At 47.9% G+C, this 23,122-nt stretch overlaps 1 protein-coding gene across 11 annotated transcripts in view; it reads right to left on the bottom strand.

Annotated features, from left to right (window-relative positions):
• The window catches only part of adgrb3 (adhesion G protein-coupled receptor B3), a 1,156,404-nt gene that overhangs the window by 695,825 nt on the left and 437,457 nt on the right, over positions 1-23,122 (bottom strand). For all 11 annotated transcript variants that reach the window (XM_072498355.1, XM_072498358.1, XM_072498361.1 and 8 more), the window contains 3 exons: positions 15,244-15,438; positions 12,161-12,229; positions 4,278-4,386 (listed from right to left, as the gene is read on the bottom strand). In XM_072498355.1, coding sequence (XP_072354456.1) covers positions 4,278-4,386; positions 12,161-12,229; positions 15,244-15,438 — 373 coding nt within the window. The remainder of the gene's footprint in view (positions 1-4,277; positions 4,387-12,160; positions 12,230-15,243; positions 15,439-23,122) is intronic.

Here is a 23,122-nt window from a genome sequence, read left to right as displayed (position 1 = left end):
ACTCTGATCCGCTCTGGGCGCAAATGTGGGTTTAAAATGCGTCCTGGGACTTCATTGGACAATGGAATGAAGCTCCACCCTGAAGAGCTGCCAGCCAATCAGATTGCAGTCTCAGCAGCGCCAGAAGAGACTAGTGGGCAGTGCGCGGACTGAAGGTAGGCCCATGAAGTAGTGTCGTGGATGCCGGACACGGGGTCTGGGATTTCTTAAGTGGGGAAAGATCACTAGGGAGGTGGTTGGGATGTGGGCTTTGGAGCTACAAAGAGGGGGTACGATCTTAGGGGGAATGCACCTAATGCACACAGTGCATGTACCCCCCCCCATTGATAGTACCCCCTTCCTTCCTGCCCTTTGGTCTCCCTTTCAGCTGCCTTCCACTGCCCAGCGTATTATGGAAGTGGAGGCGATCTGGGGTCCTTAATTGTCACTTAATCGGGTAGTTACAGATCCCAATAGGCCCACGATGTTGCACCGAAACAAAAGCCATCTAACCTACACTATGCCATTATCATCCATATGTTTATCCAATAAACTTTTAAATGCCCTCAATGTTGGCCCTCACTACTGTTGCAGGTAGGGCACTCCACGGCCTCACTACTCTTTGCGTAAAGAACCTACCTCTGACCTCTGTCCTATATCTATTACCCCTCAGTTTAAAGCTATGTCCCCTCGTGCCAACCATTTCCATCCGCGGGAGAAGGCTCTCACTGTCCACCCTATCTAACCCCCTGATCATTTTGTATGCCTCTATTAAGTCTCCTCTTAACCTTCTTCTCTCTAACGAAAACAACCTCAAGTCCATCAGCCTTTCCTCATAATATTTTCCCTCCATTCTAGGCAACATCCTGGTAAATCTCCTCTGCACCCGCTCCAAAGCCTCCACGTCCTTCCTATAATGCGGTTTTTCCTGCTCTTTTTTTGAAAAGGAATTAATTCATATTTCACTCCAATAGCTATCTGTATTACGGTCAGCCAGTAAATTAAACAAAAGATTGAAGATGCTCTTTTTGAGAATCAAACCCACTTTTCCAAATCACACGGATCTGACATTAAAACAGAAAGTGCTGGAAAAACTTCCAGCCTGGCAGCAGCCAGTTAACATTTCAAGTCCAATATGATTCTTCTTCATAACGCAACTTTGTTCCTGAGAAGAGTCAAACTGGAGCCGAAATATTAGGCTCGGTGACACGACAAGGTGATTACACCTCGCGAAAGGCCTCTCGTGAGTTTTGCGACGCTTGGATCACCTCACGAAACCTAACGAGAGTCCCGTTTGATAGCGGGATCTTTCTCAGCACCTGGGGGCCTCTGTTTTGCACGATAAACCGCGACTATTAACTCTGGGCGAAACATTTACCCTTATCCTTGCAGAGTGACGTAGCGAGTGGAAAAAGTGACGTTGAAGTCGATGGAGGCTACAGAGGCTTTCTCCGCCGTAGTGCTAGTAACCTAGTGCATAAACGTTGAAGGGGTGCGCCCCGTGGTGTCACACTGGCCGGGTGGGCTCTGATTGAGCCTGCCCTGCTGGCAACTTAGTTATTTTGAAGATGGGGCCATCCTGGTGCACAGAATTGAAAATGCCCCCCCCCCCGACAGCTTTGCCCCACCCGTGGGCCCCATCAGACACCCCCAATCTAATTTAATTGATGGGAAATCTGATGGGACTGCTAATCTCCACATCTGATTGGCACTCCTAATAATAATAATAATCACTTATTGTCACAAGTCGGCTTCAATGAAGTTAATGAAGAAAAGCCCCTAGTTGCCACATTCTGGCGCCTGTTCGGGGAGGCCAGTACGGGAATTGAACCCACGCTGCTGGCATTGTTCTGCATTGCAAGCCAGCTATTTAGCCCACTGTGCTAAACCAGCCCCTAAACGCGCCTCCTGGCGCATGAAGACCAAGAGTAGGATGGTGGAAAAGTTAATGTCATGACTTTTCAGCTCTGGGAAGAAGCTTTGAATCAGATCAGACCAATGCAATGAAAAATCTGCAATGGAGAATTGAGTTGTCATCCCGAATTCCCTTGAATTTTAGTGATTTGTCACCACATTTTAGAGGGCAGTTACATGTTGGCCAGTCCAGATAAGGACAGCGAATTCAAAAACAGAAAATCCTGGAAAATCTCAGCAGGTCTGACAGCATCTATGGAGAGAGAAGGGAGCTAACATTTCGAGTCTGGTTGACTCTTTGTCAGATCTGTTGAGATTGTCCAGTATTTTCTGTTTTTGTTTCAGATTCCAGCATCCGCAGTAATATGCCTTTATATTAAGGGCAACCGATTTCCTTGCTGAAACGAGATGGGTTTTCACACCAATTATCATGTCAGCATTACTGAGGCAAGATTTCAGTTCCAGATTTATTAATTGAAGTTAAATTCTACCAGCAGGCGTGGTGGGATTTGAACATTAGCCTTAGGTCACTACTCTAGTGATGTTACCACTATGCTACCACCTCTCCCGATCCATTTGCACTGTGCACAGCTTAGCTCAAACTGACTATTTCACTTGGGAGAGGCAAAAGGCTAGTTAATGCAGGAAATGGACAAAACAAATCCATTGGAAATAATTGCAACAACGAAGAGGGGCCTTTTGATCCATCAAAGCGTATCCCTCCAGTATCTTACCTGTTGTTGGGGGAATCGGTCCATCGTGCCTGTGCTGTCGCATTGAAAGATCTATCTAATTAGTCCCACTTTACGCTGAGACCTGCAGATATCTTTCTTTTTAAATATAAATCCAATTCCCTTTTGAACCTGTTTCCCTTTTCGGGACGGTCCCCTTCAAGTCATTCACCATCCTGACTTGGAAATATACCGCCGTTCCTTCACTGTCGCTGGGCCAATATCCTGGAAATCCCTCCCTAACAGCACCGTGGGTGTACCTACACCTCATGAACTGCTGCGGTTCAAGAAGGCAGCTCACCACCACCACCTCCTCAAGAGCAATTAGGGATGGGCAATAAATGCTGGACTCACAGCCCACGTCCCACAAATGAATAAAAATATTAATCCCAGATCATTTCAGCTTGCTAGGTGCAAAATACAAAGTCCTTTTGCCAATTACTGTAAACCCATATCCTGTGATGACACAGTGGAAAGCTTCTATTTCTGAAGCTTCATAATTTTGAACATCGCTGTTAAATCTCCCCTTAACCTACTTAGTTCGAAGGTTCTGTAGGGCGAGATTCTCCGACCCCCCGCCGGGTCGGAGAATCGCCGGGGGCTGGCGTGAACCCCGCCCCCGCCGGTTGCCGAATTCTCCACCACCGGATATTCAGCATGGGTGGGAATCGCGCTGCGCCGGTTGGCGGGCCCCCCCGTGATTCTCCGGCCCGAATGGGCTGAAGTCCCGCCACGGGCGGGTCTGTGCCATGGGGGCACTCTTTCCCTTCCGCCTTCGCCACGGTCCCACCATGGCGGAGGCGGAAGAGACTCGCTCCACTGCGCATGCGCGGGAATGCCGTGAGCGGCCACTGATGCTCCCGCGCATGCGCCGCCCGGAGATGTCATTTCCGCGCCAGCTGGCGGGGCAGCAAAGGCCTTTTCCACCAGCTGGCGGGGCGCAAATTCGTCTGGCGCCGACCTAGCCCCTCAAGGTTGGGGCTCGGCCCCCAAAGATGCGGAGCATTCCGCACCTTTGGGGCGGGGCGATGCCCGACTGATTTGCGCCATTTTGGGCGCCAGTCGGCGGACATCGCGCCGATACCGGAGAATTTCACCCCAAGACTCTACATATGATATAGGGCGGGATTCTCCGGTTCCCACAGCCACAGTTTCTCGGTGGCGTGCTGTTCCCAGTCAGCGGGATTCAGTCTAACCGCTGCTTGTCAATGGGACTTCCCATTGAAGTCACCCCACGCTGCTAGGAAACCCACAGTCAAGGGTGCATTGCCGACGGGAAAGGCCACACTGGCCGGAGAATTCCGGCCATTATCACTTGATCCAAAACTCGGAATCAATACAATTTTCCGACATCGTATTCTTCTATTTTATAAAGAAATGGCAGGAACAATGGAAGTCTAAAATAAATGACACATCAGCGAGGGGCCAGCAAAGATAGAATTGGCATTAATCACATTTTCTTGGAAATTTTCAAAGGGACCCTGAAGAGTCATGAGTATTTGCCCAAGTTCCAAAGAATGCTTCATGTGACTGTTTGATAATAATAAAAGATTCTGGTAAAGCTCTGCTCCATCTGTGTAAAAGTGTGGCTAAACAGAGAGTGGCTAGTCATCTACCATGCTCTGGACAGAAAGGTATCTGTAGCTCACCCACCTAAGTTTCCAGTCATTAAGTAGGAGTTGTGAAAGTCCATCATTCCCATGCCTACGACATGTATGAAATCTTCAATAATTTGCATTAACTCCACTGACCCAGGATAGATCTGTGCAAAAAAGGAATAAAAAAGCCACTTACAACTCATTCTGAATGAATATGTATATTAATTGATTACAAGTGGAGCAATGACTGCATTCAACAGGAACAGATTTCATTTTGGAAGAATTGTACATTCTTTGTTTGTCAAACAGAGCGAGTAGTTGTGAGGAGTACCCCAAGGTGATTTGCAAGGAAACCATTGAGACGTTATTGTAATGTGGTCGATGCCAACTACATGGCCTGAGAAATTCCTCTCTGGACATTTTGCATCAACCTTTACAAGCTCACCTGTTGAAGGCAGATTTAATCATTTATTTTGCTGTCGTCTTAAAGGACCCACTGAAGGTAACAGGCCAGGGAGAAGGTAAGTTTCTACTGTAAGTGGATGGGATTGCAGGGGTGGAGGGGGGGGGGGGGTGCAAGGGGGGGCGGGGGGCGGGCAGGGGAGGAGTTTGGATATCCGGGGTGGGGACGGACATTGGGTGGTGAGGGTGGCCGGACATTGGAGGGGGCCTTAAACATCAAAAAAGTGTGTATGGGGGGGGGTTTCGGGCATCGGGCTTGCAGAGGTTGGGCATGGGGATTAGAGGTTGGGTTGAAGAGTGGGGTTGGGGGTGGCCAGCTGGCAAGGCAGATACCGAACTGGCTAGGTCATAGAAGGCAGAGAGTAGCAATGGAAGGATGCTTTTCTGATTGGAGGGCTGTGACTAGTGGTGTTCCGCAGGGATCAGTGCTGGGACCTTTGATGTTTGTAGTATATATAAATGATTTGGAGGAAAATGTAACTGGTCTGATTAGTAAGTTTGCAGATGACACAAAGGTTGGTGGAATTGCGGATAGCGATGAGGACTGTCAGAGGATACAGCAGGATTTAGATTGTTTGGAGACTTGGACGGAGAGATGGCAGATGGAGTTTAATCCAGACAAATGTGAGGTAATGCATTTTGGAAGGTCTAATGCAGGTAGGGACTATACAGTGAATGGTAGAATCCTCAAGAGTATTGAAAGTCAGAGAGATCTAGGTGTACAGGTCCACAGGTCACTGAAAGGGGCAACACAGGTGAAGAAGGTAGTCAAGGAGGCATACGGCATGCTTGCCTTCATTGACCGGGGCATTGAGTATAAGAATTGGCAAGTCATGTTACAGCTGTATAGAACCTTAGTTAGGCCACACTTGGAGTATAGTGTTCAATTCTGGTCGCCACACTACCAGAAGGATGTGGAGGCTTTAGAGAGGGTGCAGAAGAGATTTACCAGAATGTTACCTGGTATGGAGGGCATTAGCTATGAGGAGAGGTTGAATAAACTCGGTTTGTTCTCACTGGAACGACGGAGGTTGAGGGGAGACCTGAGAGAGGTCTACAAAATTATGAGGGGCATAGACAGAGTGGATAGTCAGAGGCTTTTCCGCAGGGTAGAGGGGTCAATTACTAGGGGGCATAGGTTTAACGTGCGAGGGACAAGGTTTAGAGTAGATGTACGAGGCAAGTTTTTTACACAGAGGGTAGTGGGTGCCTGGAACTCGCTACCGGAGGAGGTGGTGGAAGCAGGGACGACAGTGACATTTAAGGGGCATCTTGATAATTACATGAATAGGATGGGAATAGAGTAATACAGACCCAGGAAGTGCAGAAGATTGTAGTTTAGTCGGGCAGCATGGTCGGCACAGGCTTGGAGGGCCGAAGGGCCTGTTCCTGTGCTGTACTTTTCTTTGTTCTTTGTTCTTTGTCAGTCAACGGAGGAAGGGGTGGGGTTGTCCAGCTCAACTGGGTCAGAAGGGATGGTCTAGCCTGGTTGGGTGGGGAATGTGTGAAGTCAATTCGGTTAGGGCAGGGGTCCAGGGGGAGTGGGGAATCCTGTGCATGCTGGGAGTGTCCCATATGAGGCTCAGTCTGGGTGTTTAAAATTAGTTAGCAGTGCGTTTATTACTTCTCACTCTTTCAGAGTAATCAATAGTGTAAAACCCGTGGAAAGTTAGCGATGCAAATTTCTTTGTCAGTTATGTCCAGCTCAGTACAATTGTTCGGGAAAGTTAACGCTTTTGGACAATTGCCGCATAAACCCTCACCTGGGAACTTCCTGCACATCTTTGGGGTACACCCCAAAATCTGATTCTGGGAAGCCAAGACGTTGTGGGCCAATGTTCACACATGGTTTCCCTTTGATTTAACACATCTCCTCTCACAAGATATCTTCAGCTCATAATATCATTTAAAGCTTTGATGGTTCTGGCATGTGGTGTTAATGCTTGTTTGCTACAGTGCATTGTTACAATAGACTCTGTTTGTTGTTGGTGATTAAGTAGTTTTTGTGGACTGTTAAATAGATTATTTGTTGTGAATTTTCTCATAAGTTCCACTTCCTACACCAGCCAACTTATTGGCTAACACCGAGGTCTGGATATTTGTGGAGTCGTGGAGATTCGGGGACCTTCCAAAATGGAGGATGGAACACGGATCCGGAAGTCCTAGTCCTTTATCCTTCAGATCACATTTTCACCAGTTGGGGAAAGGGGGAAAGGCATGACTCATATGAGATAAGCCAAAACTCAGTATTTGAATGCAGTGCTGAGTCCAAACTGACCACATTTTTGTTGCAACGTAGGACACTCACTACCTGTACTATGGGAATTAAGAATGTTAAAGTAGATACAAATTCCCTTGAAGGTGGATAAGGTCTGTAGAAATGTTAAGCTGTGAAGTTATTTTGATCACCCACCTTCTAATTTAATAAAGTTGCTCCCTGCAGCAGCGAGTTGAAAAATAATAATTTCTGACATTTATAATAGCCATTTGTTGACATTACCGCAGGTGTTATTGTTACGCCATTATTTATGTTTGGTTGTTTTCCACAACCTATCATTATCTCAGTAGGGAGCTCAAAATTCATAGTAAAACAGCGGAAAGACATTATTAAAAGATGAGCTGATTTTGATGTGGTGTTTTAATACAAGGCTGTTGATGTTATAACGGATTAAGTAATTGAGGGAATTTAAATGTTTTGAAATTACTTTCATGAATGTTTTTTTAATGTAATGAAGGCTGTAATAGATATTGAGAACTTTAGTATAATTAATTTTGATATCATAGAATTATAGAATTTACAGAGCAGAAGGTGGCCATTTGGCCCATCGAGCCTGCACCGGCCCTTGGAAAAAGCACCCTACCCAAGCCCACACTGCCACCCTACCCCCACAACCCAGTAACCCCACCCGACCTTTTTGGACACTAAGGGGAAATTTATCATGGCCAATCCACCTAACCTGCAAATCTTTGGACTGTGGGAGGAAACCGGAGCACCTGGAGGAAACCCATGCAGACACGGGGAGAATGTGGAGATTCTGCACAGACAGTGACCCAAGCCGGGAATCGAACCTGGGACCCTGGAGCTGTGAAACAATTGTGTTAATCACTGTGCTGCCCTGATATGGCTCCTGATGTCAGCCAATGGGCCTATGGTGGATACTGAATGTGTTGGAATGGGATTGTAAGATGTCAAAGGGATTCTAAGAGTTAGTAATACAAGTCTTCATGAGTTGGTACTAAATTAGCATGAGGACAACAAGGGACCATGGCGGAGGGTGGGTCGTAAGTTGGTGTGTATGGAGCATAGAGCGTGAATGGGATGTTGAGAGGTGTGGGCCAAAACATCTGCAAACCACTGGGATGAAAATCCAGATAACTGAGGGAGGTCTTTTAAAAGACTTGCCCCTGTGGCTACCTCCAATCTGCAAACAGGGGCAGCGGGCCCCACTTCATCCAGCATTTGCACCCACCCCCAAATGAAGATCCCACCTTTTGGGGTTGTTTCTCCTGAGGTGGATGCGGCATGTTGGGAACTTTCCCTATTTATGCTTCTCGCCTCAGGAGTGAAAACCTGGGCCAGGGTGTAAACTGACAGGCGACCGCATGAAATATAACTGTGTTCAGGATCTGCTGGAGGCAAGCACACACCAAATTTGCAGGGTGGACTTGAGCAGGTAAATTAGAGTCCAAACCCAGGACATGTCCTCACCAGTACACAGATCTTCCAGCACCATGTAACCATAGCTAGTTTAACAGGGAATTTAGAATCATAGAATCATAGAATTTACATTGCAGAAGGAGGCCATTCAGCCCATTGAGTCTGCACTGGCCCTTGAAAAGAGCACCCCACTTAAGCCCCATGCCTCCACCCCATCCCCTTTATTCCCGTAACACCACCTAACCTTTTTGGACACTAATGGCAATTTAGAATGGCCAATCCACCTAACCTGCACATCTTTGGACTGTGGGAGGAAACCGGAGCACCCGAAGGAAACCCACGCACACACGAGGAGGATATGCAGACTCCACACAGACAGTGACCCAAGCTGCAATCGAACCTGGGACCCTGGAGCTGTGAATCAACTGTGCTAACCACTGTGCTACTGCGCTGCCCATACGGAATTACAGTAAAAGTTTTCTCTTGACAAATTCTAATTTTATTTATTCATTGCTAGTATAGTCTTTAAGGGCTGTTTTGTTTTGTACTTTATGTAATTGGTGATACAACACTAATGTACAGCCAGAGATAAATAGGAGCATAGGAACATGATATTGTTCCTCTTCAGCCCCTATCAGACCATGGCTAAGATGTACTTCAGCTTCATTTAGTCATCTTTACTCCTTATTCATCAATGTCCTTCCTTAATAGAAATCAGTCAGTCTTAGTCTCAAAAATATCAATTCATCCAACACCTACAGCCCAGTGTCCTTGTGTGAAAGGTCCGTTGCTGAAGGACCTGGCATTAATTGTAAGATTTCCCTCCCCTCTCCTCATTGTACTGGATTCTCCCAGCAAAGGAAATAAACCCTCTGCAATCACCCTTTTAAACATCTCAATGAAATCATCCCTAAATTTAGCATCATAGAATCCCTACAGTGCAGAAGGAGGCAATTCAGCTCATCAAGAGCACCATACCTAGACCCATCCCCCCACCACTTCCCCGTAACCCACATCTAACCTTTTGGACAGAAAGGGGCAATTTAGCACGGCCAGTCCACCTAACCTGCACATCTTTGGTATGTGGGAGGAAACCCACGCAGAAACGGGGCGAAAGAGCAAACCCCACACAGCCAAACGAGTGCAGAATTGAACCCGGGTCCCTGGCACTGTGAGGCAGCAGTGCTAACCATTGTGTCACCGTGCCATCCTTGTGGGAAATACAAATTTTTGGAACCTGTCCTGATAACCTAATCCTGCAGAACCCTTATATAATTCTGTGAATTTGTGCTGTACATTCTCCAAATATCAATATACCTTCCAGGGGCGATGTATGTAAAACTGAAAGCATTAGCTCCCAACTGACATTTTGTCCAATTGAAGCGTCAGTTCCTTCCCTTTGTGTTGCAGATCCTTGAAAGGACAACATTCCATTGTCTTTTCTGATTTTCATTTGGGATTGTGCACTAACTTCTAGTGATTGGTGTTCATTTATATTCTGCTGTCCCCCCCCCCCCCCCCCCGCAGTGTGCCTCCTTCCTCACAGTTTTTAATTTAGCATTCTCGCTTTTTCCTTTTCTTTGTAATTATGTCTCCCCACAGGCAACAAGTGCTTCATGACCAAAGGCAGTGGTACTTATTTTCCTCCGTCCACTGCGCCCCCCCCCCCCCCTTACTCTGATGACTGTCAGTCACACACTCCACCATTTAGGCATGTAATGCTCTGCGTGGTGGAACTGTGTTTTGGTGTAAACCATGCAGATCTGAGCATCAGAGACAATGATGCTGAGCTGAACTGACTTCAGAGATAGACATTTCTCGCAGGTGGCCACCCACGACAGTCTCAGTATTCAGCAGTTCCTGTCCTCTGCAGTCCCAGCACTGTGTTTGTGCTGCCGTCATCTTTCCCTCTTGCTTTCGAAGAATTGCACAGCCGACCTTTAGTTACCAATCTGCCGTCAATGCACCTTCAATACAAAACTTTAATTCTCAGGTGGGGTTAATTTAATTTATTTTCGCTCCCTTCTTTTTATTCTTTCACAGGATGTGGGCATTGATGGCTAGACTAACATTATTGTTGCCTATCTTTAATTGTCCTTGAGAAGGTGGTTTCGAGCTCTCTTCTTGGACCACTGCAGTCCATGTGGTGTAGGTACACCCACAGTGCTGTTAGGGAGGGAGTTCCAGGATTTTGACCCAGAGAAAGGAACAGTGATATATTTCCATGTCAGGATAGTGAGTGACCTGGAGAGGAACTTTCAAATGATGACGTTCCCAGGCATCTGCTGCTCTTGTCTTTCTAGATGGTAATGGTCACAGGTTTGGAAGGTGCTGTCCGTTGCTTAATTTAGTTTTTGTAGCCTAATTTGCCCTCTTTCTGATGGGCAGATTTTATTTAGTTTCTTTTTTTCTTTACTTGTGAAAAGCTTCTAATCAGGTTTTTGGCCTTGGCTCTTTTTGATTTATTTGTACTTTTTAAGTTTAGTGGCCCTTTAACCTCTCATGTGGTTCTGAGTTAGAGGGAGTGTAAATAATTGATCACTTAACTGAACTAGCTAGGAGGACACCCATGCGATCAAGAGAAACATTGGTTATCCCCTTTCTGGTGGCACAGGGAAGGTGGAGGTTGTAAAGACAATGCTGTACCTGGCCCCATCAGTTTCTGAATGAGGTGAGGTTAAAATGCCTTTGATCCTCAACGAATTTACTTAGCACCCTTTCCTCCACCCTCTCTTTCCAGTTCCCATTCAGACCAAATTCCCTTTTGTAAAGCCCTGGCTCTGCTCCCAGCTCACACCATTGCCAACGTTACGCTGCGCCCGATAGTTGCTGAGTCTCAAAAAAGAATCTGGGCAAATGGGGCGCAGCCAGACAAATTAGGGACTTCCCCACCATCGACACCATGTGCCAACACCCTCGGTTTGAATAGCCCACTCACTATTTCCACTCTTGCATGCAAGTGACTATTCCTCTACAAGGTAGTTCCACAGGTTCATGTAAAGCTAACAGTGCATGTTCCCCTGGCTCCCCTCTACCTTCAGTGACAGATTTGACCTGCACACTGGAACTCTCTCCCTCAGCCCCATTTTCAAAACCATGGGCGGGACTTTCCCCACGCCCGCGAGTAAACGGGTGCGAATCACTCCGGACTTTTCTCTAGAAAGTCCGGGGTGTTTCTCCATTTTTAAGGAGGCTTGCAGGCATCCGGAGTGCTCCACGCAGCTCCGGCTGCCGATACGGGGCCCTGCACTTCCGGCCGCGGGTCTGCGCATGTGCGTGGCGGCCGCCTGTGGCACCAGCCCCTCGCAACATGGCAGACCCACACAGCGGGCCGGCGCCGAAGAAGTAGGCCCACCCCCAGATCGCGCGCGCCCGCCGATCGGTGGCCCCCGATCGTGGGCCTGGCCGTCGTGGAGGCCCCCCCAGGTGATGGATCCCCTGGCCCCCCCACCAGGACGGCCACCGCTGCCGCGACTACGAGCTCCCACCGGGTGGAACCGTACATGAACCACGGCGGCGGGAACTCGGCCGGTTGTCTGCGGAGAATCACTGCTGGGGCCCCTTTCAACGGACCCCACCAGCACCGTATCGACCGTGTGCGCGCGACTGGAGCAATTGCGGCGCGGAGGCTCGGAGAATCCCGGCCCGTGTTTCACATCTATCGTCCCTTATCTTCACAGTAACTTTGTTGCGGTGTTAATGTAAGCCTAATTGTGACAAGAAAGGTTATTTATTTATTTATTTAGGTTCTTCAGTTAAGTGCCTGAGAAGCATCTCATCACTAAAGGCCTTATATAAATGCAAGTTTAAAGCTGTACCTGTTGTGCATCTTCCCACTTTTCCCTGTTTTCCTCTTCAAGAAGGTTGCTGATGATTTGAAAGAAATTCTGAGAAGAAATGGTAGAACTCAGTTAAATCTTTGGAAAATGAGCACGTACGTTCAAAATCAAAGCATGTGGTTACTTTTGGCATTAAATGAGGGGTGGGATTCTCCGGCCTCCCGGCCACGTGTTTCTCGGCGGTGGGAGGTGGCACGCAGGTGGCTGGCAGCCGGGTTCTCTGTTCCCACCACTGTCAACTGTCCACGGGAATACCCATTGAAGTCACCCCATGCCGCCAGGAAACCCGCGGGAGGGGGTGCGCTTCCGGTGGGATCAGAGAACTGCGCCACCAGCAAACGGCTGGAGAATGCCAGCCACGGTCTTAAAAGCCAAATTGCAATCATTCATAATTCACCATTCCAACACTTCACCAGAGCCTGAGTTCCAGTTTAGAAATGATAAGTTCAGAATTTAAAAGACGAATCTCTCAGTAATTGCACATTTACAAAGTGCATTGCACATTTACAAAGTGCATTGCACTTAACTTGACACTTTGGTGATATGTACGAATGCCGACATGTGTAGGAATACATCATTTTCAGCTCTGTGCACCAGAACGGTAGCATTGTGGTTAGCACAATGCTTCACAGCTCCAGGGTCCCAGGTTCGATTCCGGCTTGGGTCACTGACTGTGCGGAGTCTGCACATCCTCCCCGTGTGTGCGTGGGTTTCCTCCGGGTGCTCCGGTTTCCCCCCACAGTCCAAAGATGTGCAGGTTAGGTGGATTGGCCATGATAAATTGCCCTTAGTGTCCAAAATTGCCCTTAGTGTTGGGTGGGGTTACTGGGTTATGGGGATAGGGTGGAGGTGTTGACCTTGGGTAGGGTGCTCTTTCCAAGAGCCGGTGCAGACTCGATGGGCCGAATGGCCTCCTCCTGCACTGTAAATTCTATCTATGAAATGTAAGGGGCTGAACGTTTGGTGGAGCTTAGTCCAGTGAGGTCAGCCACCATCCTGTGCAGCCATTGACACCACTTGCATCCTATCCCAGACCATAGGAATTGGGTCACGTATATACATCAGTGACAGTCCACATCCGTAGAGTCACAACAAGAGTGTTCATCTCAGGGAGATGCCCAAACATTACAGCGGTACTCCGCTGTTTCTACAAGGCCCAGAATGGAACTTGCACCTGCTCTCAGCAGCCTGGAAGCACCTCCCATGAACCGCACAACATAACTCCAACAGCAGGTTAGGTGGATTGGCTATGCTAAATTGCCCTTAGTGTCCAAAATTGCCCTTAGTGTGGGTGGGGTTACTGGGTTATGGGGAGAGGGTGGTGTGTGCTTGGGTAGGGTGCTCTTTCCAAGAGCCGGTGCAGACTCGATGGGCCGAATGGCCTCCTTCTGCACTGTAAATTCTATGATCTATGATCTATGATCTGTGAAGGACACAAGGGCTCAAAAGAATGTTCAATTTGGATTCAAGGAGTGCCCCAAACTCCAATTCCCCCTCCCCCCCCCCCCGCCTGCCCACATGCCACATCTCTCCCTAGCCATCAGGAATGGGCAGGGTTTTCCAGACACGCCCTCCCCGAGACCAGAAATCCCTACCCAAGGATAATGGACCTTTTGATGGTCAGTTGAATCGCCTGTGGGAATCGTCACGGGTGGGACCAGAAATGTTTCTCCTTTGACCCAAGGATCAGTTATTCCATGTGATTCAAATGTATTGCTTTGTAAACTCTAAATGCCGGTCATAGTAGGGGCTCAGATCAGCAGTTATTGACATTTTGGGATTGCTTTATTTTTGTATGACTATAGGCATATGGCATAAACGCTTTTGGAAATAACTAGAGTTAAGATGAAGGCAAGCTGGTTTATCAATGGACTCTGGGGGAGCATTGCTATGGCGTCAAATACAAGGGGGCAGTCAGACATTTCCCAGGGAGTGGTGAGCAGGCTTTAAAATGATTCTCATAGGAAGTATATGGAGGCAGGGTTCCCATCATCAGAGGCTGCACTGGCTGATGTCAACTGTTCTTCTTTTCCGGCACAACATATGTTAAACTGTTGGGAGAAAGATTTCAGAATATTTCTCTTTCATAGAATCACAGCATTGTCACGATGCACAAGGAGGCCATTTGGCCCAACATTGCCCACCGGCAATCCAAACGAGCATCATGACCTAGTGATATTACCTTGCTTTTTCCCCAAACCTCTGCACACTGTTTCTATTCTAATAATCATCTAATGCCCTCTTGAATGCCTCGATTGAACCTGCCTCCACCACACTCCCAGGCAGTGCATTCCAGACCCAAACCGTTCGCTGTGTGAAAGAATTATTTCTCACATCACATTTGCTTCTTTTGCAAATCACTTTAAATCTGGGCCCTCATATTCTTGATCCTCATGTTGATTGAGCTGTTGTTATCTTCCGACTTCCTTTTCACGTTTCCAGATTTGGGGATTTCATTTTTGCTTCAGATTGCTTGCACTATCTGGAGAGGAATGACGTCGTGGGGCCAATTTTCACCTTCGCCATCATTGTCATTGGGGTCGGTTCCACATTGGACACATTAGGTTGCCAACTGTGGTTGGACGTATTCCTGAAGGATTTGGCACATCTGCTGCCACCTGTACCTCAGCCCCCCCCCCCACCACCTGCACCCCCACTCACACTCGCATCATTGGTCTTGTCCATTCTGCCGGTTTCCCGCCTTCCTGCACTCATGGTTACCTGAGTGGATGATTCGTGGCTTTCAGCCACACAAACATTATCCCCCCGTCCCCAGTACTTTAATAACTAATAAACAAAATGGTTGAAAATAAAATGCACATAGCAACAATGTTTTTAATGTCCCCATGATTTTTCACCCAGGTTGCTCTCAGTAGTGCCTTGGAATTTTTTTTATTAATCCCTGAAGACTCCAGGTTAACCCTGATGGATTGGCAACCCGAGGAATGGGGGATTCACTCCAACAGATTAACTCCCAGGGTGTGAAAGCAGCCACTCCTTCCTGTGTATTCAACTGTAACATTTCCAAAATAATTTTTATGTTAAAAGGCCCGGGGTGTTACCTGCACATCGTCAGATGAAGGGATGTAACTTGCTCTTTTGAATGTATCGGTGACATTTCGAAGAATTTCGACACAGGCTAGTAGATCCCCACCATAAAAGTTTCTCCTCTGTGTTAAATCCAAGAGGGTTTTTGTTACTTGAGACATGCCTTCACCTGCCAGTGTCCTTTGTCCCTTTGCAAGATGCTCCTTAACCTAAAGGAAACACATACATGAAATGCAATAGCAGGAATATCGCATGGCAACTCAGTTCTCTTATTTCCTCACTTGAGCTGGATGGGCTGAATGGCCTGCTTCTGTGCCCTAATGGCTCTTCCTGAAGTTACTGACTCCCTACTGGTCATTCCCCTATATTTTTGTCCCTGTGTTCATTATTCATTTTTGAGGAGCGACATTGTGGCGCAGTGGTTAGCACTGCTGCCTCACGACAGCGAGGACCCGGGTCACTGTCCGTGTGGAGTTTACACATTCTCCCCGTGTTTGTGTGTGTCTTACCCCCACAACCCAAAGATGTGCAGCATAGGTGGATTGGCCACGCTAAATTATTCCTTAATTGGAAAAAAGTAAAAAATATAGATTCACATTTAGTCTATTTGGATATTTAAGCAGTGTTGAACTCAATTCAAAATTTTTAGCAATCCTAATCTAAATTGATGCCCACGTATACACAATTTTATCCAATATGGTGCAGCCAGATAATCTGGAGCAAGAATCTTGGCCAGTTGTGTCCTCCACTACTCCAAATTGCACAGACCAATTGAAGTTTTCCTGCAGAAATCTTCGATGGCACCTTCCGAACCTGCAACCTCTACCACCTAGAAGGACAAGTGCAGCAGATTCCTGGGCACACCCCAATCTGCAACTTCCCCGCCAAGTCACACATCATCCTGATGCGGAAAGATATTGTTGTTCCTTTACTGTCACGCCTTGGAACTCCCTCCCTAACAGCACTGTGGGTGTACCTACACCACATGGACTGCAGCGGTTCAAGAAGGCAGCTCGCCAACGCCTTCTCAAGGGCAATTAGTGATGAGCAATAAAAGCTGGCCTAGACAGCGATGGAAGGAGCCAGAGTAGGCCATTCAGCCCCCCGAGTCTGCTTGGCCAATCAATTGGTTCCTGACTGATTCGCATCCCGAGACATATTTACGCACCTTTGCTCCCTTGATAACTTTACCTAACAAAACATCTATCTTCCAGTCTTGAACGTTTCAATTGTCCCCCAGCATCCTTTTTGGAGAATAAAATTCAAATTTCCACTACCCGCTGCTTGAAAAGGTTCCTCCCACATCAGTCCTGAATTACCTAGCTTTAATTTTAATGTTGTGTGATTTTCCAGTCCTGCCAAAGTCAATGGACTTTAGAATAGCTTGTTGCGTTCCTGGCCCCTCTGCAACAGAGCCGTAATATTCTGTCCTGTGATTCCCTCACTAGGAAATACAGTGATGGTTAAATTGAATAGCCCTCAGAATTGGGCAAAGGGATCACACTGCACATCCATTCAAAGTGATGCTGGGAACACACAAACTTGAATCATCTGCTAATTCTAAGTGCTGTAGCATTCAGGCCAGCTCTAAATGTGCTGTTGAATGGGATTCACATCTCAGTAGAGGGCCCAAACGTATGCAAGGCATGCAAGGCTAGTATCTCCTACCTGCCCTTATAAAGATAGCCTGTATCTCTTACAGATGAGGCACCTGCTGGCTGAGGTATGGGCTAAAATCCTTTCAGGATAAACAAAATGGCCGTGACGGTGGAACAGAAATGGTTCATCGGTCCAGAATGCATGCTACGAAGGTCATGGAGGCCTTGGTGCAGGAGGTTGACAAGAGGAGAGAAGTTCTCTTTCCTCAGGACGTCTGGAGCAGTTGGCCGTGGCCATCAATGCCACCAATCTTCCACAAAAAATCTGGATGCCGTGTTGGAAGAAGTTCCATGATCCAACATGTGTGGCCAAGGTCATGCTATCTCCAGCTGCACCCGGAGTCTCATGCCCATTCATCACACCTGCTTACGAAGAATGTCGACTATGCGAGACGAATAGCTCTTGCTGATGTGCCTGACCTCACACTGAGGCTGAGGGGACATTTCATTGAGATGTCTACAGCTATGAGGGTCAAGATACAGCAGATAGGACAGACAGATTTTCGTTCACAGGGAGAATAATAGACAGCGGGTACATATTTAAAGTCATTGGTGGAAGGATTTGAGGGAGGGGTTTGAGGATAATTCTTTTCATGCAGATGGGGGTCTAGAACTCTCTGTCTGAAAGGATGGACGAGGCAAAAACTCTCATCACTTTAAAAAATACATGGATATATATATACTTGGAGCACCACAGCCTACAGGATATGAACAGGTGGGATTAAATCGGATAGCTCTTTCTCAGCCAGCATGGCATGATGGGACGGATAGTTCCTTTCTTTGCTGTAAATCCTTCCAAGTTTCGAATAGCTGGCAGCAGCAACAAACCAGCAGGGGGCAGGCATGGCCTATTTCCCCAGAGATGGTATTGGGAGCAATTGAAACTCTCTGTCAATGAAGCCAACCATCACTGAAGCTATCAAGGTTGATGATATGTTCCTACCTTATGCAAATTCTCAAATTCACTTCACCCCATCCCACAGGCTGTTACAATGTACTGGCTGTGTGACCATCCACGTCATATTGTTCCCTTGTTCCCTCACACCCCAACCCCACAAACCCTCACACTATTCTTGTGTTTTCAGCTACTCAAGAACTGCTGTCTGGGACAAAGTTGAAGATCTGGATGGAGAACTGATGGGGAAAGGAGAAATATTGGCTGGAATTCTCTGGCATTTGGAGTTCTCTTTTCCCACTGGCAGCGCACCCCCACCCATGGGTTTCCCAGCCGCGTGGGATGGCTTCAATGGGAAATCCCATTGACAAGCGTCGGGAGTATACAATCCCGCCTCCAGCAAACAGCGCACTGCTGAGAAACATGTGGCTGGGGAACCGGAGAATCCAGCCCATTGTCACTTGATCAGACACTCCAGGCAACCAGGTCAGATACTGGTACTGCACAGAGTGGAGAATAGCAGAGAGGCTGAGATCTGCAATCACTAGGAGGACATGCCTGCAGCCAGGGCTGGGGGGAAGGTTGAGTCGGTTCCAGAGCCTCAGAAGACAAGGTTACATGTGAGTTCTCCTGCAGAGGATAGAAAAAGCTGGTGGAACTGCTAGATGCCTTGGCCGCACTGCCAGTGTCATTATCAAGCTTACTGCCTGACATCCTCAAAGCTACGTTGTTATCATCATAGCTGCGGACATCAATGATTGAAGGGACATGAGGCTCTCACTACAGTACAGCAATCTGTCCTCCAACAGATCGCTAGGGTTACTGGAGGTATAACCTCGGGAGAGTAACTCTGTGGAGCACAAACCTGTTGTCTTCTCTCAGGATTAGAGTTTTCATCCTCCCAGTGCTGCCCACTCTGCCAGTGCCCTCGTGTTGTCAGCCATTCAGGCCAGACTGATGTCACTCACGCTGATGTGGTGTCATTTGAAGCTGGGTGCTCAAGGTCGCCAGTGCTCAAGGGTGTCTTTCAAGGCCATCTGCAGCCTCGTCCAGAAAGAGTCAGGAGCCTTTACCAGCTCTGCTGCAACCACTGGGGTAACACTGTGTAGGAGCACTAGGACAGGCAAAGGCCCCAGTAAAATAGGTACTCGGGGAGAGCATGAGGGAAATTACTGGAGTGTTGGATGTGTTTCTGGACGAACGGTTGTTTTGTGATGGCTTTTACTTCAGGATTTTAGTCAAGAGGATGCGGTGATGGTCAGTAACAGAGCGATGACAATCTGGGGAAATGCTGAACATTGTGGGCCTGTGTTTCACTCAAGGGGAACTGGAGTCTGATGATCATAGAATCATAGAATTTACAGTGCAGAAGGAGGCCAGTCGGCCCATCGGGTCGGCACCGGCCCTTGGAAAGAGCACCCTACCTAAGCCCACACCTCCACCCTATCCCTGTAACCCCACCTAAGCGTTTTGGACACTAAAGGCAATTTAGCATGGCCAATCCACCTAACCTGCACATCTTTGGACTGTGGGAGGAAACCGGAGCACCCGGAGGAAACCCATGCAGACACGGGGAGAACGTGCAGACTTCGCACAGACAGTGACCCAAGCCAGGGATCGAACCTGGGACCCTGGAGGTGTGAGGCAACTGTGCTAACCACTGTGCTACCGTGTCGCCCTCTGGAATGTGGATGTGTCCACCGCCTGATCCAGCACATGGTGTTCTCACCACACCTGCGGGCAAAGGGGGAGGCGGTGGAGGGGGGGGGGGGGGGGGGGGAGTCTGTTCAATGTCCTCCTTCTGTACCATGATGACTTCTGACTCTATGGCAAGGATGGTACCCTTATCATGGTTGGACAGGATACAGCTGGCCACAAAGAACTGGCACATTGATCACTGCATTTTCTGGTCCGAGCCCGACTGTGATAGGGCCACACTATTCTACCCAATGATCCTGCATCAAAAAATTAGATCAAAGGAGTTCAGCAGAACCATCATGTCTGAATGTGGACCCGAATGAAGACAGCAGTTGAGAATCACTACATTGCAGAAGGAGGCCCAAAAGGCGATTTCCCCCACGGGATTTCCCATTGCGATTGTCCACCCCCACCCCCGCAACTGACGTAATAGAACCCCGATGTCAGTATCGGGAAGCCCATTACAACAAATTTAGATCTCATCAGGCCGCAACGTCTGATAAATCCCCCCCTCCCATTACATAATCCATTCACATCGGCATGAGGGCACAACAATGGCAGGACTCGCACGGCGTGCACCTGGCGAGCAGAACCTGCCGGTGGAGTTAAGGTGAGTGCATCATTCAGGAGGGAGAGGATCATCCCTGGGTACTGCCCCAAGGCATTGCCATGTGCATTTACCCAGGCGGGCAGTGCCAGGGGGCCATGCCAGCGAGGTGTTCCATGGGGGTGTGGTGTTGCGTGATGGGGTTTTCAGTGGGTGGGGGGGGGGGTTCGGAGGGGGGCTGTGTGTTCCTTGGCGGGAGGTTCTGTGTGTTTGGGGGGGGGGGGTGCTGGGTGTTCAGATGACGTGGTTTTCGGGCAAGTCTGAATCTTTTCTTCCTTTATTCTTTCATAGATGTGGACATTGCTGGCAAGGTCGGCATTTGTTGCCCGTCGCTTATTGCTGAGAGGCTTTGCAGAGGGCAGTTAAGAGTCAACCACATTGCTGTGGGTCTGGAGTCACATGTCGGCCAGACTGGTTAAGGCAGCACATTTCCTTTCCTAAAGGACATTAATGAACCAGATGGGTTTTTACAACAATCGATGGTACCCACGGGCACCATTGTAGATAGTAGCTGTGGTGATATGCTTCACTGTAAATACACAATTGGTTAATGTAAATACACTACGACTAAGTAAACACTAGAGGGAGCACCAGAGACGTCATGACATGCAGACATACAGCTAATGAACACATAGAATAGGACACGACCAATGGGCAGTCAAGACACTCAGAGATAACACTACCACAAAGGGGCATTTCACAACCCACATACAAGGACAGGGCACACATGCTCTGTCTCTTTCCACAGGCGACACTTAGAGAGTAGGACAGGGCAGATCAGAAGCATCACCCCCACCACGTGGCTTAGAGCAGACTGGTTAGTTAGACTGAGTTACTAGAGCAAGATTAGCAGGCGAGTCGAACTCATAGAGAACTGTGCTAATGGTTCAATAAATCACATTGAACTTACTTTAAAGTCTGGAGTATCTTTTGGTCAAAGCTGCATCGAGTTGCAGCCTGTGTTATCCCAGAGTACATAACACAACAGTAGCTCTCAGTGACAGATAGCAAGTCGGGAATTAAATCAGCTGTTTGATATCATGGCCTGCCTGCTCTACAAACGTCCGATGCATGGACATAACGTTCATGCTCCCATACTCAGCAACATGTCAGCCAGCACAGGTTTGCTATACGTACGGCTGAGCTAGTCACTGAATAAGCTCACTATATGGAACGATGGTGCTGTCACTGGACTGGTAATCCAGAAGTCCAGTCTAATGCTCGGTCGACCTGGGTTCAAATCCCACCACGGCAGCTGGTAGGATTTAAATTAAATGAATAAATATCTGGAATTGAAAGCTCATCTCAGTAACGATGATCATGCCAACTATCATGGAATCATAGAACGTTCACAGCACAGAAAGAGGCACTTGACCCGTTGTATCTGCACCAATCATAAAGCAAGCCACTCTGCCTAGTCCCACTTTCCAGCATTTGGGCTGTAGAACTTCAGGTTGCATCGATTGTCATTCACTATTTGCTGGATTTAGCTCATAGAGTTATAAAATATTGGATGTTGTTTGGGAAAACAGAGTTCAGGAAATGTAGGTAGTTGGGAACAAAGGGAAAACTTTATGAGATGCAGGGGGCGATTCCCCAGCTGCTTTGCGCATGGTGCAAGTCCCACTATGTTGGGAGAATTGCAAGGGAGCCTCGAAATAGGATAGGGTGGAGGTGTGGGCTTGGGTGGGGTTCTTTTTCCAAGGGTCAGGGCAGACTCGATTGGCCGAATGGCCTCCTTCTGCAATGTCAATTCTATGATTTTATGAAACGGGATCTGCGCTGGGCGCAGTTAAGCACCCCATTCCCCTGGCCTGCTCCAGCTGGCGTGATCAGGATCTCGCCCAGGAATTGATCTGTGTCTGAGATTTAGGGGACATCCCATTGTGAGGGGGAAGCAGGTAGTGAAGGTATTCCTTCAGCACAGGGACATCTGCTGGAAGTTGCCAGAATCTGTTATCTTCCCAAACTAGGAATGACTGCAGGGATTACACAAATGGCATTTATGGATTTCGGAATAAGAGAGCATAGGAAAACCTGAACAGGAAAAGGCCACTCAACCCCTCAAGCCTATCTCAATTAAACAATGACTGATCTGCATCATAACTCCATCTATTTATCTTGATTCCGTAACCTTTGGCCAACAGAAATCTAGCAATCTCAGTTTTTAACTTTTCAATTGAGCCCCTACTTCAGCAGCCTTTTGGGGAGAAAGTTCCAGACTGCTTACGTTAGTGATGGAAAGAGATAAGTATACACCGCAGGGCAAGAGTTATAGCTGGGGGAAGGGCAATTATGATGCCATTAGACATGACTTGGGGGGGATAGGTTGACGAAGTAGGCTGCAAGTGCTGGGCACACTGGATAAGTGGAGCTTGTTCAAGGAACAGCTACTGCGTGTTCTGGATAAGTACGTACCGGTCAGGCAGGGAGGAAGGCATCGAGCGAGGGAACCGTGGTTTACCAAAGAAGTGGAATCGCTTGTTAAGAGGAAGAAGGAGGCCTATGTGAAGATGAGGTGTGAAGTTTCAGTTGGGGCGATGGATAGTTACAAGGTAGCGAGGAAGGATCTAAAGAGAGAGCTACGACGAGCAAGGAGGGGACATGAGAAGTATTTGGAGGTAGGATCAAGGAAAACCGAAAAGCTTTCTATAGGTATGTCAGGAATAAAAGAATGACTAGGGTAAGAGTAGGGCCAGTCAAGGACAGGGATGGGAAGTTGTGTGTGGAGTCTGAAGAGATAGGCGAGATACTAAATGAATATTTTTCGTCAGTATTCACTCAGGAAAATGATAATGTTGTGGAGGAGAATGCTGCGACCCAGGCTATTAGAATAGATGGCATTGAGGTACGTAGGGAAGAGGTGGTGGCAATTCTGGACAGGCTGAAAATAGATAAGTCCCCGGGGCCTGATGGGATTTATCCTAGGATTCTCTGGGAGGCCAGGGAAGAGATTGCTGGGCCTTTGGCTTTGATTTTTATGTCATCATTGGCTACAGGAATAGTGCCAGAGGACTGGAGGTTAGCAAATGTGG

This window comes from Scyliorhinus torazame, chromosome 4, assembly GCF_047496885.1.
Source record: "Scyliorhinus torazame isolate Kashiwa2021f chromosome 4, sScyTor2.1, whole genome shotgun sequence".
Lineage (NCBI taxonomy): Eukaryota > Metazoa > Chordata > Chondrichthyes > Carcharhiniformes > Scyliorhinidae > Scyliorhinus > Scyliorhinus torazame.
This window is presented reverse-complemented; position numbering and strand designations above follow the sequence as displayed.